Raw genomic sequence first — 17081 nt, forward strand, 5'->3', positions numbered from 1 at the left:
GGAGCAAAAACAGACTATATTCGAACTCCACTAGATGCTCCCCTAATGCCTTTACATCCCATGACATTAATGCCTTTGCAAGAATCTGTAATTCAGCAATATTTTCTTACCTGAATTTGTTCATAATCTACAAACAGCTTTACAACTGTCTCTGACCACATGCACACAAGATGATGAAATCCAGTCTGTCTTAAATGTAAACACCTGAAAAGGTTTTTATGTTGTCTGTCAGTGTAACAACAATCATAACATAATAAATATTTTTATTCTGTTTTTTTTTCCCAGTTACTCAGATGTAAAACAAAGTCAGGAAACCCAGAGGGGGTCATCTGATTGTTGGGCTTCTCTCTGTATTATTGTAGCTCTTTGAGGTGACTTTTGTGATTTAGCACTACAGGACAGATGAATAGAAAAATATGCTCTAATACAAAAAATATATATAAACAACAGATATGTGCATTATTTCACAAATGTATACACTTGGACACGCGCTCACACAACAAAAGAAGTCTAGCATTGTCAGGATGTACATAACAAATTTAGACACCTCATCGTTAAATAAACTTAATTTTACTGCATTTAAAACATCAAAACACACATATCCTTGTTTTTGTTCAATCTTATTAAAACTTAAAAACTTTACGTTGAAGTTACATTGTAACTGACTTTCAATCAAGAGAGTGAGTTAGAAAACACTCATAAGAAGTGCAACAAAATTCCCATTATGTCAAAAAGTACAAATGGCACAAACAGCTTGGAAGAAGCATAATTATTAATAATAATTGTCACAGCTGTGTTTACCCTGCACTCCCATAGTGGCTGCTGTCGTAAAAAATCAGCCTGCTAATCAATCAAATCAATCTACTCGCCCCTCGTCCTCTTGGGGGCGCTCTCAGCTCGTGGGCTCACCTGCTCACTGAGTTCACCAGTCAGTTTGTAGGAAGTGTAAAGTCCTTCAGTGGACATTAGAGCCGTCTGTTAGTGTGCAAACTGCACAGGTAATATGTATAAAATGAAAAGGTGAACATGGTGTTGGTTTGCAGCTGTGACTGACTGAAGCTTTCATCTCAGGAACCACAGCGAGGCGTAGCAGGTAAAACAGCTATAAGGATGAAGGTGTTTAACAGGTATGCAAAAAAATCAAAACAAAAAAGAAAATAGTTTAGTTCAGCTAAACACTGATAATCCCACTTTGACTCAGCTAAAATCAAGTCCTTTAAGTCATAAACCACTTCAAGAACCAGTTTGAAGCTCAGATCATCTCTAATTGGTTTGTTGAACATTACACGTACTTCACTCCGGCAGCTCTGAAGGCTGGTAATAGCAGGATACAACTGCTGAAGCAGCCAGAGGGTCTTTGTGCTGTTCTGGTAGATGTGCTTCTCCTACATGATTTGGTCCGTTGGCTTATATGTTATTGTAAATTTCCACATGTAGCTTTTGCAATGAACCAAAGATAACAGACCTGCAAAATGTCAGATGCTGAAGTTTTAATCTTAAGGACAGGTTTTGTTTTTTTCCACAGACATGTAGTGACAAACGCAAGAATCACAATAGAGTATAACAGAATAAAGTCTGCACACATATACTCTTGAGTGATATTTCATTTAATATGATGTCAGCCGACCCTTTTCCTTTTATAACAAACCCCCGGCACCCTGGAGCTGTGACGTCACCTCTGAATGGGTTTTAGATAGTTAAGCTAGTGCGTCACGCTCATAGCGTCTTTATATTTCTGTTACTGTACAGACAGTTGGAAACCTCTCAGCATGATGCCAGCTAAGCCAACGCGATTTTAGTTTTGTTAGCTAATAAGTGAAATGCGACCAATAAACAGGAGCAGCTACACTGTATACGAGTTTGTTTGTTTTTTCTCACATTAATATTAGCGTTTATTCTGAAGAGTAAACCTCTTCCACCCAACTTAAGGCCGTTAATCTGTGGGTCGGACAAACAGTTTATTGGGAAATGAAAGTTACACCACCTGATAAACTATGATACGCAACCAAATTTGCGCTTAGTAACTAATTCTGTTTTACAGTATTAAGGCACATAGATGAGTTTGTCCTGTAAAGAGGCTCGTGCACCTCTCAAATGGTTGAAATCGTGACAGAGAGCATCTTTAGCATAGTTATCAGCAGCTCTAAGATAAGAGCAGGCCTTACTCCAGAGCATGGACACTGCAATCGTCAATTCATGAACTAAACTATATGGAAACTTTGCTAACTTGTCATTTTGACCAGCAAATAAAATCTTTTTCATTTAATTTGAAGCTATAATTGAACTCATGGAAATTTTTGGATTCCTATTTGCACATTAATTTCTATTTCCTAATATTCTGATTTACTTCATTTTCATGCAACAAAGTGTGACACAGGTGGGAAAACTTGAGTAGGTGAGGTGCTGGAGAAGCTTCCTGCCCACAGGAAGTGCAGATTAAATAATCGTTGACTAATTGAAGAAAAAAAAAATTAGGCAGATTAGTTGACTATAAAAATAATCGTTAGTTACAGCGCTAGTGTTCTGTTGGGTTGGGGTCAGGACTTTGTGCAGGCCAGTCAGATTCCTCCACACCAAATGTGTCTTTATGGACCTTTCTTTGGTGAACTGGTTTGCAGTCTTGTTGGAACAGGAAAGGGCCATCCCCAAACTGTTTCCAGAAACTCTTGAAAAACAACCCCACACCATAATCCCCCCTCCAAATAAGTTTGCATTCAGTGCAATGCAGTCAAACAAGTACCGTTCCCTTGGCAACTGCCAAACCCAGACTTGCCTATTGGCTTGCCAGACAGAGAAGTGTGATTCATCACTGCAGAGAACACGTCTCCACTGAGTCCAGTGACAGCGTGCTTTACACCACTGCATTGACGCCTTGCATTGCGCCTGGTGGTGTAAGGCTTGGATGCAGCTGCTCAGCCTGTGATTTTATGTGGCCTACCACTTCCTGGCTGAGTTGCTGTTGTTCCCAGTCGCTTCCCCTTTGTTGTAATACCAGCTGACTGTGGAATATTTAGTAGCCAGGAAATTTCACGACTGACTTATTGCACAGGTGGCATCCTGTCACGGTACCATGCTGAAATTCACGAGCTCCTGAAAACAACCAATTCTTTCACCATTCTTTGTAGAAGCAGTGTTCACGACTAGGTGCTCGATTTTATACACCTGTGGTCATGGAAGCGATTGGAACAACTGAATTAATTCATTTGGATGGGTGAGCGAACACCGTGGACAGCACGGCGTAGCTTGATTGCATGAGGTTTAAAGTTCTCCTGAATATTTTATGCATTTCGTTTGATTTAATCGATCCTATGAATTGAAATTCCAGCCATCAATCCTTATCTGAATCAATTTTTTCTAAACTTAAAACATTTGCACTTTATCAATAAGTAGACAGCAAATTAAAAAGTCATCCAGACAGCATGCTGTTCACGCCTCTGTCCAGATAAGAGCTCATTTTATCTGTTGGGAGATCCTTTACCTGTGGAAAGGATGAATCACAGGTTTCCCACTATGTGCATGTAACGCTGTGCAAGCGGGTGGGTGGGTGGCATTCCTTGTGATGAACTGATTAGCTACACAGATGGGCGCGTCCGACTGGGAGAATCCGAGTTTGACTAATTACAGGAAAACTGTTAACTTCTGTGAGTCACAGAGAGGCCGACTGAACTCATATTGTTAAAATGAAGAAGGTTTCATTAAACAACAAGAAAAAAACTACTATTTTTTTTATTTTTTCATTTATTTTTTACACCACATTTTCACATTTCTGACACAAGACACAAACTATTATGGATTGAAACCACTTTCAACAGCTGGCTGGTGGATTTGTGAAGCAGCAGTTCTGCCTTCCCTCTGAGTCTTGACTAAATGTAGATTTTGTGGGTTTTTTGAGTCAGAGGGCTGGGCTTAGCTTGCCACAGACTGAGGCAGGAAATATCTTGCCTAACTGTGTGTGTGTTTAAGGTCGTGCTGCTTCTTGCATTGCTGCTCTTCTCTCCACTCCCTGCTCAGACGTGTTTTGTGCCACCGCCAGCTCTCTTCCCAAGGTAAGCCTTATCACGGATTTGTTTTTTTGCTTCCCTCTACAGTTCTTCACTCTGATTTCTTCTTTCTGTTCCCACTTTTCCTTTTCCCTGTACTTTTCCCCTGTCTGCTCAGCACATTCCTGCTCCTGGACAATGAGTCTTCAGTTTCACGTCAGTGGGACTCGCCTCTGTCCATCATTTCATTCAAAGTTTGCCCTTTTTCACTGTAACGCTCTTACAGTTAGCAGCGAGGGAAGCCCCGTGTTTTTCATTTCCTTTCCTTTTACAGCTTTCTAACAATTTCCTTGAGGTTAGGGTGTGGCACTGAAGTAACTTCCAATCTGTGTCATTACTTTAGACAAGGAAGTAAACTACCCTTGGCTTTAAACCATAGGCAGCGTGCTGTCACATTGAATTAAAATGACACTGTTTCCTTTCTAACCCCTATTTGTTTTTCAGTCCACTCAGTATCTCCATCACTCTGTCTTGATTTCACTCTCATAAACGTAGAGCCCACTGAACCGTACACACACACATACACACACATCCTGTTCACCAGTTGCCAACTAACAGATTGCTCTCAGGTCTCTCCACGCCTGATGCTCTGTGCACCTGCATGTCGTACGCTCTCATATTTCATTGTGTGCCCAACAGCGCATGAATGGCTGATTGGCTCAGTGACCCCAGCAGCCTATCTTTGACCTTGTGTATCCATCTAAGCCCTCCCTGTCGGCTCTCCTCTCCATCTAACCAGGCGCCACTTGATGCTTCAGTGGACAAGGCCAAGAGGGCATCTTTGCGTTTTTACCATTTTAACCCCTCGAGCGACCTCGTTTTCTGCTCCGCAACTCGTCTTTAGTTCGTTTTGCGTTGTTTCTCCGCAGAAGATTGGACTGGATTTTAGAGATTACAGTGCTCAGTTATTATGCTCCGTATTAAATAGACTAGAGGAGAAACTACTGATTTTAAAATACCCCTCATTGTTTTAAAGGCACGTGAAAGATGATTTTGAATGAAACCAATACCCAAATTTGAAAAATAATAGAAACCTAAAATGAAGTAAGAAAGAAATAAAAAGAGAAATAAAAACAGGCCTGTCAGTATTTATACGTTTCATGGAAACTGCAGTAAACAAAAAAGAAGCAGATTTCGGTTTTTGGAAGTTTGATGCCAGGCTTGTAATTTAAAAATGAGCTTAGCTTCAGAGCTAGTTTTGAAAAGTAAAATTGTAGTTCTGAGGTTACTCTCTCTATATTACTATTTACATTGTCATTAAAAAAAATTAAGCCTAATGCTGTAACTAAAAAATGCCCCTTTCAAGACCTCCTCCTGGGACGATGTTCTTTAAGTTTCATCAGGCTGCGAATGCATGACCCACCTCGTGCAGACTGTTTCATGAAGTCGACTTACTTTTGTGCAAATACTTATTTATATTTTTTAACTTCATTACATTTGGCTTCATTGTTACGAAGTATTTTGGGTGGTTGCAGCTGGGCCACTGCAGCATCTTTATCATTTTCCTTTTCAGCTGTTCTGTTGTAGATGTACTGCTGTGCTTGGATCATTCCCCTCGTGCATGAACCAGATTAGCTTTAGCTGTCAGACAGATGGCCTCACGTCTGACTTTTGCATACTTTGGTATACGGAGGACTTGATGGTCCACGTTCCCCTGGCAGCCCGTCCACACAAGCCATACTTGTTCAGTGTTTTTCTACCGGCATGAACTCTAGCATTTACCATCCTAACTGAGACCTGTAGAGTCTGACATGTAGCTTTTGGGCCTTATCTTGGGGTAGAATTTGCTGCGACGTACGCTCCTGAGCAGATTATGGCATTGTGTTAAGACACCTGAATGCTTCAGATCTCCAAACTGCTCACACTTATCAGCAACTGGCTGCTACTTATCCTCTGAACCTCAGAGGCTGGATACAGAAATGCTTTGCTTAGACCAGCCCTTCACTCCTGTTTTAAAGAGGACAAATGGGGACAAGGGGAAGAGATGCGATAGAGGAGGGGGAAACAGTGGAAAGACGAAGAAGCCAGCAGCTCACTCTCACTGTAATTATCAGCTTGGTGTTTAGCTTTAGCCAGGAAACCAGGAACCCGACTCTCCCCATCTCCACACACACACAGCGTCCTATCTTCGGGCCTCAGGTAGGCTTTCATCACTCCGGCTTCAGTTACCTCCCACATATAAGCTAACAAGGCCAGGTGAGCTCAAGCACTCCTCCTCGTCAGACCCCTCGATATCTTACAACCTCAAACACACAACACACACTCCAGTGGACACGCAGAATGGACCTGGAGTCAGACAGCATGCCGGAGGTACCAGAGGAGATCATACAGTTAAGTGGACCGGTGCTTTTATTTGTGCCTCCTTACTTACTCTTCGAGCGGCTGTCCAAGCACTGTAACCTTAACCCAGTGGCCTCTGCATGTGCCGCCTTTCTCTGTTTCCCTGCACCCCCTCTACACTACTCAGTATATATGTTCAAATGCTCACTTCACTGCGCTGTTTGCTCGATTGACAGTTTACAAAAATAATGCTGAGTTTTAAAAGCATGTTGACATCCTGTTAGTCTGACCACAGTGCCGATAGTCAGCACTGATAGATGCGCTGTTTTCTGCTGCCAAATGAGTTGTTTTAAGACACATAACGCAGTAGCGCTGGGAGCAGCTTCTTACATGTTGGATCATCACTTGACTCTAATCCCTATAATTAAGCTAATTGCTTGTTTCCAGCCTCCCTTTATCTTCCCGTTGCCTCTGTAGCAGCACAGTTAAAACAAAAACTTCTCACTTATATGATGATAGAGCTAAAAGAAAGTGTTAACGTGTAAGTGCTCCACCCGTGCTTCATTTTATAAACAGATGTTTATCTAAATGCCCGTTGGGGCTCACCCTGAATGTGTTATGACACCCATAAGTTTGCCACCTTTTTTTAATTAGTTTTATCGCAAGAAAAAAACAACCCCAGAGCTTCTTGACGTTGTGAAACATTTTTATGATAAGGTTGATGATGAATATGAGAAACTGCAGATATACATCAGCATGCATCAATATGATAAAGATTATATAAAAAGCTGGGAAGTCTTTCTTCTCGCTCGTCATCGACACTGAAGTTAATATTTATCAGTATTTATCTTTGACATCTTGAAAGTTAATTTTTGGCCATTTAAATGGTAAATGGTAAATGGCCTGTATTTATATAGCGCCTTACTAGTCCCTAAGGACCCCAAAGCGCTTTACATATCCAGTCATCCACCCATTCACGCACACATTCACACACTGTGTGAATGTGTCTCATCATCAGCTACTGTTTAGCCACTTCCTGTTTATTTTGAGGTCTCTGTTCTGTTTCCCACCCTTTGGTACCACACCTGTGGTCAGTTAGGAATTCAGTCTGCTTAGTATACACCAATCAGGCATAACCTTATGAACACCTACCTAATATTGTGTTGGTCTCCTTTTGGTGCCAAAACAGCCTTGATCATGGACTCCACTCGACCTCTGAAGTGTGCTGTGGTATCTGGCACCAAGATGTTAGCAACAGATGCTTTAAATTCTGTAAGATGCAAGGTGGGGCCGTCATTGATCAGGTTTGTTTGTCCAGCACGTCCAGCAGATGCTCGACTGGATTGAGATCTGAGGAATTTGGAGGACAAGTCGACACCTCAAGCTCGTTGTGCTCCTCAAACCATTCCTGAACCATTTCCGCTTTGTGGCATTATCCTGCTATTTAGAAAGGAGGAAAGGGAGGGGCAGAAGGTCTAGTCATTTGCACATACTTCAGTGACGTATGGGAAAATCCCCTATATGTCCAGGGCGCTTTCTTTCATTGCTCTGTGGTCCCATTCTGATGCTCACATGCTCTTTGTTGTCGCTTTCGGTGGTGGACAGGGGTCAGCATGGGTATCCTAACTAGTCTGCAGCTATGCAGCGCCCTACACAACAAACGGTTATCCTCTGTGCACTCTCACATCTTTCTATTTAAGCCAGAATTATATTTTTAAACTACAGCAGCTCATCTGTTTGAAATCACCCTGTTACTGGTTCACCATTGTTCCTTTCTTGGATCACTTTTAATAGATACTGACTGCAGAATGAGAACATGCTACAAGATCTGCAGTTTGGAGATGCTCTGACCCAGTCGTCAAGCATCACAGTTTGGCCTTAATCAAACTTGTTGAAATCTTTACACTTGCCCGTTTTTCCTGCTTCTAACACATCTTTGTGGATAAAATGTTCACTTGCTTGATACATCACGCCCACTAACAGGTGCTATGCTGAAGAGGTAATCAATGTTGTCCGTTCACCTGTCAGTGGTCATGATGTTAAGCCTGATCAGCTTTGCACTCGTCAGTTGTCAGGCTGATTCTGTTTATCACCGTTATCAAATATTCCAGACACGATCTCGCGTTTTCTAGTTTTAGCTCATGAGCTCGTGCCATGGCATTGTCATCCATTCATTCCCAATTCACAAGAATCTCTGCTTTTCCTGCGCTGTTGGTCTCATTTTAGTGAAACTTACAGTGATCACATAAGTTTATCCAAATTATACTCAAAGTCACTGTCATTTTACAACGCCTTTTATATATGTTTTCACAGTATTACCTTCATGCATACTATTTACAGTTTCAGCATTTCAGCCATTCAGCAAAGTCAGTGACACAAGAATCTCAAGGTTCACAGAGTTTGTACAAAATTGTAAAGAAAGAATTTTGAAATGTTGATCATGGAGTCGAGTGATCCTATTGGTTAACTTCCTCGTTATATGGGTGTGGCCTTCATATCACAAGCTAACTGCAGTAATACAATCAATGCAACAGTGCTGCTGCATGCTCATAATTGTATGCTTTTTATATCAATGGTTACTACTACTACTACTTTCACAATACTCTGACCCAAAGTCCTTTCATTTGGTGGTGAATGAGATTAATTTGTCCAGATTATCACTGTTTCCAAGCCACCCTAACTTCTCAATAGATTCTAACTCTCACTAGTTTGTGTTGCACAGCCAATGACAAAACTTTGTGTATTTCACAAATTAACTGTGGTCGATCGTCGACCTGACAAGCTATGACGTCGCCGACCTTCAAGTTCCCGTTATTGTTTTCTCTGTTCCTCATCCATTGTTGGCTTTTTAAGGACATTCCTGTGCGTTCTTGGCATATTTTATCAACCTTACCTTCTGCTTTTGACTCCTGCTTCGATTAAAACCTGGGTTTTGGCTTCTTTGTCCTTTTCCTGTGAGTCATTGCAAAATTAATTCCAAATAATTTTGTTTACAGTTCCTTTATATAGTTTTGTGCTGCTTTTAGCAGCTGGCAAGGGTATTCCTCAAGTCATCACTCCAACAAAGTCAACTTCAGCATGGTCTGTCTTCATCCAGAAGATCTTGCTGAAAACTGTAGAGCAAGGAAGCTGGCCATCACTTAAGTTACAGTTTCTGTTTTTCTGTTTAAACAACATAATTCTTGTTGCGTGAAAGTTCACTAACCTAAAGAAATGGCCACCGTCCCAGAGCTTTCAAAATATCTCTTGGTCTTTTTCAGTAGATAAAGATTGCTGACTTAATCACCCTTACCTTACAAAAGAGCAAACCTTCACTCGCATGATCCAATGAGTCGCCGCCCCGGCCAAGGACAACTCAGATGTGCTTGAAAGCTCCCAAAAAAAAAGACACTTCAAGCCTTTCCAGTGTGATCTATTGCCTTTTTATTTCTTTGTAACAAAATAAAACTTAAATACTTGTCCTATTAACCAATATATACATAATAGTTTGGTTAATAGGGCAAGTATGTAGTAGTATGTTGGCAATAAACTAGGGACCTGTCCAGGGTGTTCCCCGCTCGCCACTCTATGGCAGTTCAAATAGGCTCCAGCACCCTCACCACTGTGACCTGGACGACACTGAACAAGCATATAAAAACCGACTGATGGTCAGAAATGAACAGTACACATATCATGAAGGGGACAAACATCATCCTTATCTCCATTTTCCACTTGTCCAATTCTGGGTCGTGTGTTGCTGAAGCCCTAATAGGTACAAGCAATAAAAAATATGATTGCAAGTTTCCACAATTTAGATGCAATGTAAAAATACAGTCAGGCACAGTGAGAGATAATGACATGAAAGGTGGTGACGTTGGTGATCTGATCCCCCTACAAAGCTAACCGTCTGCTCTCGTGCAAAGAGACAAACCAGAAAAACCAACCAAAGACAGGAAGACGTGGGCGTATGGTTGGATGACGCACTTGTTTGTGTACTACAAAAAAAACACAAATTTTTCGTTGCTAATGAAAAACAAGAGGGGCACGATTACGCGAGTCCACCCTGGCCTCATTCCTACCTGCGACACCAACTGTTTTTGTGCAGTGGCGCTACGGCTGCATTGGTGTCGTGTTGCATAAAAGTCATGTAATGTAGCTTGTGGTCCTTAGGCAGCAACACAACCCACACTTTGTGTCTACTTGAGGTATAATTACATTCATCACAGTGTCTCCAGCCTCTGTTCTGTTGCCTTAGAACGATTGCGGTAAGAGCGAATCAAACAACCTCCAGCTACATTCAGAAGTGTACCTTCTCCTTGAGTGTGGAGAGGAGTGTCAGTTTAGTGAGAATTTAGGCACCTTTCAGGAGTAGACAAGAAAGGTCACGTAAATCCGCTCCGTTTAGACACACTGTGGCTTCAACTTCCTCTTTTACTTCTACTTACTCCAGCCAAATCCGTGCACGCGCTCCCATGTAGAACAAGTTACACAACACTGTTTTGCCACTTCCTGTTTCTTCTTCCTTCTTTAAGGGATGTGACTCAGATGTCCTCCATGGATAAGCTTCTCATGTGCTCCCTACTCTTTATTTGTTTTTTCTTCTAACACCTTTTTACTTTGTTCTTTTCTCCATGTAGTATGCTCCCCTTGAAGCCAGTGCCAGGTCAGTTCAGCCCAGAGGTCCGGCAGCAGGGCCTGTGGGTATGGAGAGTAGAAAAGATGAAGGCGGTGCCACTAGATTCCTCTGAGGTGGGAGCTTTCTTCAATGGAGACTCCTATTTGGTGCTGGATAACCGCGGGGAGGAGGGAGCTGACCTCCACATGTGGATAGGTAAGAGACTGAAGACGCATCTGGCTTATGCAACATGCTACCCGATGCAAATCAAACACAAACTAGTCTTGACTTTACTTGGAGAAAAACAATGGAAGAGTATCTGATTTCATTTTACTCCACCCAGTAAAAGAGCTAAGCATTGTCTGGCGCTCGCTACACACATAACCCTGGCTGAAAGGCTAGTAGCCACCCCGCTGATGGTGATGACACACGAGACACTCTGCTGCCCTGATGCATCATTGTGTGTCGAGAGAAGCTGGATGAAGAGGGATGATGAGGGAATGAGTCCAGAGGGAAGCATTAAAAATACAGGAGCACTTTTATAGTACTCAAATGTGGCTGTTGTTTCCAGCATGTATCCGGTGCTTTGGTAACACTAAGCTGATTGTCACAACTTGGAGAGCCCTCTCTTCGCTCTAACATGCACCTCTGTTAATCCTCCCTCCTCCTCTTCTTGATGGACCGGCGGTGTCTTTGTATGTCCACCGTTTGTTTAGTTCAGCTTTTTTTAATCAGTCGTACCAGCGCCTGATTAGAGAGTATAACCTTTTTGGGGTTTTTTATAATAGGTACAATTTACAGATTTCCACTAAATATGTTGGATACAGGTAAATAATAAAGCTGCTATTTGAAAAGAGGATATCGATGCGAAGCAGTATGTGAAACACTAAGCAAACCTTTAGTGCTTCCACATAAACAAAGAGGGTAAGTAGCAGCCAGGTGCTGATATTCAAATGCACTTGATTAACTGATCAGACCTGGCACTCAGGTCTGTGTTAACATGATGCCAAAGAGAAAAGATGTCAGAAGTGGTCTTGGAGAAGCAACTGTTGTTGCCCATCAAGGAAGAGTTATAAAGGCATTCCAGTCTACAGTGAGAAAGATTATTTAGATTCAACTGGAAACAAGTTCAGAGAAATTACAAGCAAGATCATCACAAACACCTCATACCAACTGTGAAGCTCAGTGGTTGAGGGGTGATATTTGGGTTTGTTTTGCAGCCACAGGAACTGGGCAACGTGCAGTCATTGAGTCACACATGAACTCCTCTGTGTACTAAAGTATTCTAGAGTCAAACTTAAGGCCGTCTGTCTGACAGCTAAAGCACGACTGAAACTGGGTCATGCAACAGGACAATGATGCCAAGCACAGCAGCAAACCTACAGCAAAATGGTTGGAAAACAAAAGAATTAAGGTGCTGCAAGGCAAACCTCAACCTTATTTTAATGCTTTTGAGCGCCCTCAATGAAATGAAGCAATGCTGCAAATAAGAATGGAAACAATGTGAGGCACTGATAGTCATACAGAAACCATTACTTCAAGTTACTGTTGCTAAAGGTGGGTCGACAAACTACCCAATCTTTGGGTGGATTAAGTTTTTCACACACTGCTTCTACACTTTGGCTCAGTTTTTGTTAAATAAATAATGACACAGTCTAATGAGTAATGTGTTGTTGCACATCTGAAGTTGTATTGACATTAGTTGAAGACCTGGTAAGAAACTCGTGGTTTTTTTTCTTCTTCTTTTTTATTATGTCCTGTATGTTAAAGTGTAATTCTGCAGAAGAAGAGGCAGACTGTGGCTTTCTTGAAAACTCCTCGTGCTTATTTGTCACAGGAAACCAGAGACAACAAAATAAATTCACTCTGCTCCAGCTATTTTTGGAAGAACCGTTTTAGATTATAGATTTATTTCCTTTAATTAAAGCTGTTTGGCCAGCCCACAGTTGTTCCTGACCCCTGTTTAAGTATTAATACTTAGTTTTACTGGTGAAGTTAAAATTAGCTTCAGTCTAGAGTAGGAGTAAAGGTTTAGGAGCAATCAGTCTTATGTAAGCAGTACAAGAAATAAGACAATGTGCAGAGAAGCAAGAAAGCAAATATGCAGTGTGTAATATTTAGATATGTTAAGAAGCCTGATTGGCCTGGTGGTACAAACTGTCTGTAAGTCTGGTAGCACATGTAGCAGTACTCATATGTTATTTGCAGAGCTAACAGTGCTTTGTGGCCGTAGGGCTAGATGATGCACTAGAGGTCCACAGATAACCTGAATGTCCAGGAAAATGTGTGGCACCACTCTCTGTAGGCTAATTTCTGCACCGTCTCCTAGCTTTAGTATAATGAGAGGTCAGCTTCAACTCTGACATCACAAAATACAGAAGTAAATACGTTTTGAATTTGTAGGAGTTCAAATTATAATCAGAAAGTGACTCAAGTAGTCGAAGCAGCTCCTACTGGATGCACTGAGGCGGCTTTATCATCACAAACTTCACCTCAGCTGGTCGAACGTATTAATATCTTACTGAATGCTTTGGGAAATCTGCCATAAAGTTCTCACATCCCCAATCCTTTATAAATAAACTGAGTTTTTGTACAGGAAGAACATGCTTTTCAGTGACCTGTGCTCCACCCCCCTGTTCCAGGTGAAAAATCGTCTCGAGATGAGCAGGTAGCTTGTGCCATGCTGGCCACCCAGCTGGATAATTTTCTGGGTGGAGACCCCATTCAGCACAGGCACGTTCAGGGCTTCGAGACTCCGGAGTTCATGGAGCTCTTCCCCCGAGGGGTCAGCTACAAGGTGAGCAGGTGGTGCTGGAAACAGCGACGTGTTTGGATGCCTAAAACTGAAAATACCTGTAACTTTATTACCACAGCATACCTGTGCTGCACTGAACTGTGCACTGCCATTTAAAACCAGCAACAGCAAGCTTTAAAATACAATATTCTGTACCGTATGACTTTTTAATTTTATTATTTTATTTTTAGGAGATTGAGGTGGTCAGGTCTGTGTAGATTTGGCCACCTCAGGTACATCCTTGGTTACATAAATAACAGATTTTATCATTTTACAGCTTCTTGTGGCTTCTTTACAGGTAGCAATCTGAGCTTGTTAAAATGAATCAAATCGCTCGTCCAAAAAGTCAACTGTCGTAAAACGTTAAAAAAATAAACTACCATGAAAGTTCAGTCCAAGTGATGATTCTGCTTCTCCTCACAGGAGGGTGGTGTGGAGTCAGGTTTCAGGAGAGCTCAGGGCTCTGGCACCGTGCAGAGGTTGTACCAGATCAAAGGAAAGCGCAACATCCGTGCCAAAGAGGTGGAGCTGTCCTGGAAGAGCTTCAACAAGGGAGACTGCTTCATCCTCGATCTCGGAACGGTGAGATAATCTATCAAAAGGAGGACATGCCGGGGAGAGGTGCAGCCAAACGCCACCGAATCATTTGCTCTTCTAAAATGTGTCAGAGCTATACACTAACGCGCTACACAATAACCAGTTTGTTTCGCTTTTTTACTGCAACCTGCCAATAAAATAAAGTGCCACTTTTACCACGTTGTGCTGATCTAATGTTGATAATTGTACCCAGACGATTGTGTCCTGGACCGGCTCGCAAGCCAACATCTTCGAGAAGCAAAAGGTGCGCGAGATCGCCACGCTGATCCGCGACATAGACCGACACGGTAAAGCCCGCATTGTGGATGCAAACGAGGGGGAAGAGCCGGAGGAAATGATCAGAGTAAATAAGTTTTCCTGATTTGTCATCCGATTGTTTTATTCAGGATGGATGTTTTTTTTTGTTTTTTTTCCATTTCCAAGTCAATAATTACATAAAAATCTATTTGTTTTGGTTTGGTTTTTGGGTTGTTGTTTTTTTAAAAAGCTTCTCTTTGTAGTCCTTATAAGATGTTTTTGTGCTGCTGTGCAGGTCCTAGGACAGACTCCGACTTTGCCAGAGAGCACGCCAGAAGAGGACAGCAAAGCAGACGCCTCCAACATAGCCTCCCTCTACAAGGTAAGCTCTATATGCAGAACTATATGCACAAGGTTGACGTTTTAAAACCACCTTTTCCATCACTGTTCACTGTATGCTCACTCATCAGGTGTCTGATGCCACCGGTTCCATGACAACAACTAAAGTGTCCGATAAGAGCCCGTTTCTCCAGGAGCTGCTGATTCGTGACGACTGCTTCATCCTGGACAACGGCTCCAACGGAAAGATCTTCGTCTGGAAAGGTGAGGAGCTGCTACTCAAACTCCAAGCGGCAAACTCGCCACCTCCTCAAATTTGATATCTGATGAAATGAAATTGTAATGAACGCAGTCAGAAATAATGATTGGCAGTTTCACGAGGACGTGAGTCTGAGGACCTGCTTACATGTGATCGGAGTAAGGGTTTCTTAAAGAGCTACAGCGGGGTTTCTACAGCTTCACACTGTCAGCTCTGAACTGATCAGACAACACACCAAACGCAAATAAACATCATAGAAACATGCACTCACCCAACATCTCATCAGGTGCACCTAATCGGTGAATCGCATGACAGCAACTCAGTGCATTTAGGGGTGTAAAGATGATCAAAGCTACTTGCTAAAGTTCAAAGTGAGCAGAAGAGCATCTCTGAACACACAGCAAACGGCAAAAAAAAAACTCATTAAAAAACTGAAGCCCCAAATTTCTGCCACAACTATAGTGAGAGCAGCTCCAAGGTTGATTTTAAAAAACTGTCAGAGCGATAAAGTAGCTATTAAGGTCACCAAGTTGGCTGATGCATGTGAAAATCAGACTGTATTAACTGACCTCTTTCACATTAACTATTATAGCTCATAAAATAATAAATGCAATCAAAACCTTATTAAAGTCATTAAACACCCGTGTTTCTGTACGATTTTACTTTAGAAAAGGGCTGCTGTGGTGTAAAAGCACCACGAGCTGTTTGCTGCTTCGTATCTGGGTCAGTATTTTTTGTAAATGTGCTCAGGGACCTTTTGTTCAACAATTTGTTCATCGTGGTAGCTTGTAGCAGGGACACCACGCCTGATATCGAAAGTTACCCTGAAAGTTACTCTGTGTGCGAAAAAGCTCTCAAACAGAGCTGCTAATTAACATTAGCTCGTTTAATCATCAGGTAACGGAGCCAACGATGAGGAGAAGGACATGGCCCTGCAGATGGCGGACAAATTCATCAAACAAATGAATTACCCTCACATGAAAACACAGGTACGGCTGCTAAAAGCTGCTCATGTTAAACACCGCAAACCAGTCAAGCGTCTTTCTTTACTGTAGACAGGAAAGCTCGTACAACCTCTTTGTTTCTATTTTTACAGCCACAGATCTGACGTGTGAGTTTATGATGTCAACTGCAAGGTCTTTTATATAAGCAGTAAGCAGTAAAGTTTTATGTGCGTTGCACTACAGGTGGAAATCCTGCCACAGGGAAAGGAGACCATCATCTTCAAGCAGTTCTTCAAAAACTGGAACTGAGCCTTTCGCTGGGAATCCTGCACATGGAGACGAGGCTGCGCATCTTGAGAGAGCACCTGTTACAAAATGCATCGTTTTGTTTTTTTAAAGATACATATATACTGACTTGTATGTACATACTTGTAAGGCTGACAGTAAGCTGCCTCTTGCCTTGTACTTCGGTAGAATCAGAGATGGGATGCCACTTTTATAAAAAAAAAAAAAAGTTCCTTGTAGCAACAGAGAAAGGATATAAGGAGAAATATTAGATATAACTCAAGTAAATGAGATGTGCTTTTTTTTTTTTTTTTTTTTTACATTGGTTCAATGGTGTCCCAGCTTTGCCTGCATTTCAAAAATAAATGTAAAACTGTGGTTTATACAGGAGGAAGTTGTGCTGATTTTTTTTTTTTTTTTTACCCCCCCCAGTCATCATGTGGAGAAATTATCTGATGCTTATCAGTCACGTCTCCACCCACAACTGTGGACTTTATATAACCTTTATTCTAAACTATGCCCTTACTGCTGCCACGGCTGCACAAATATTACACCCGACTGTATAATAACACACTATTAATAATTAACTATAGACCACAATAATTGGCGATTAAACAATCTGGCATTATTAAGTCGGTCACAGGGGGCATTGCATTTACTGCTGAGTAATATGTGGCATACTTTTACATAAAGGACTTTTTGAAAGGACAGT

The 17081-nt window shown here is 41.7% G+C and overlaps 1 protein-coding gene across 2 annotated transcripts; it reads left to right on the forward strand.

The window, feature by feature from the left end:
• The first annotated feature begins 1055 nt into the window (after positions 1–1055).
• LOC147335779 (macrophage-capping protein-like) lies at positions 1056–16759 on the forward strand. 2 transcript variants are annotated; one of them, XM_086281961.1, is made up of 10 exons: positions 1056–1093; positions 3964–4046; positions 10937–11130; positions 13557–13711; positions 14132–14290; positions 14499–14648; positions 14838–14924; positions 15013–15145; positions 16038–16129; positions 16328–16759. In XM_086281961.1, exons 3-10 carry the CDS (start codon positions 10938–10940, stop codon positions 16391–16393), a joined length of 1035 nt encoding a protein of 344 aa, XP_086138087.1. In that variant the 5' UTR covers positions 1056–1093; positions 3964–4046; position 10937; the 3' UTR covers positions 16394–16759. The 2 variants fall into 2 exon arrangements, with proteins under 2 accessions (XP_086138087.1, XP_086138096.1); XM_086281970.1 differs by lacking the exon at positions 1056–1093 and having other exon boundaries at positions 3909–4046.
• Positions 16760–17081: the final 322 nt, after the last annotated feature.

The sequence above is a fragment of the Aulonocara sp. 'chitande type north' Nkhata Bay genome, linkage group LG3, assembly GCF_057382095.1.
Source record: "Aulonocara sp. 'chitande type north' Nkhata Bay isolate Kocher_YH1m ecotype deep benthic linkage group LG3, A_spYH_male_GT1.1, whole genome shotgun sequence".
In the NCBI taxonomy this organism is placed as follows: Eukaryota; Metazoa; Chordata; class Actinopteri; order Cichliformes; family Cichlidae; genus Aulonocara; species Aulonocara sp. 'chitande type north' Nkhata Bay.

Coding starts and splice junctions, on each gene's coding strand:
- LOC147335779 (XM_086281961.1), top strand. CDS start 10,938: ATGCTCCCCTTGAAGCCAGTGCCAGGTCAGTTCAGCCCAGAGGTCCGG. Junction 11,131..13,556: donor TGACCTCCACATGTGGATAG/GTAAGAGACTGA, acceptor CCCCTGTTCCAG/GTGAAAAATCGTCTCGAGAT. Junction 14,925..15,012: donor ACATAGCCTCCCTCTACAAG/GTAAGCTCTATA, acceptor CTCACTCATCAG/GTGTCTGATGCCACCGGTTC.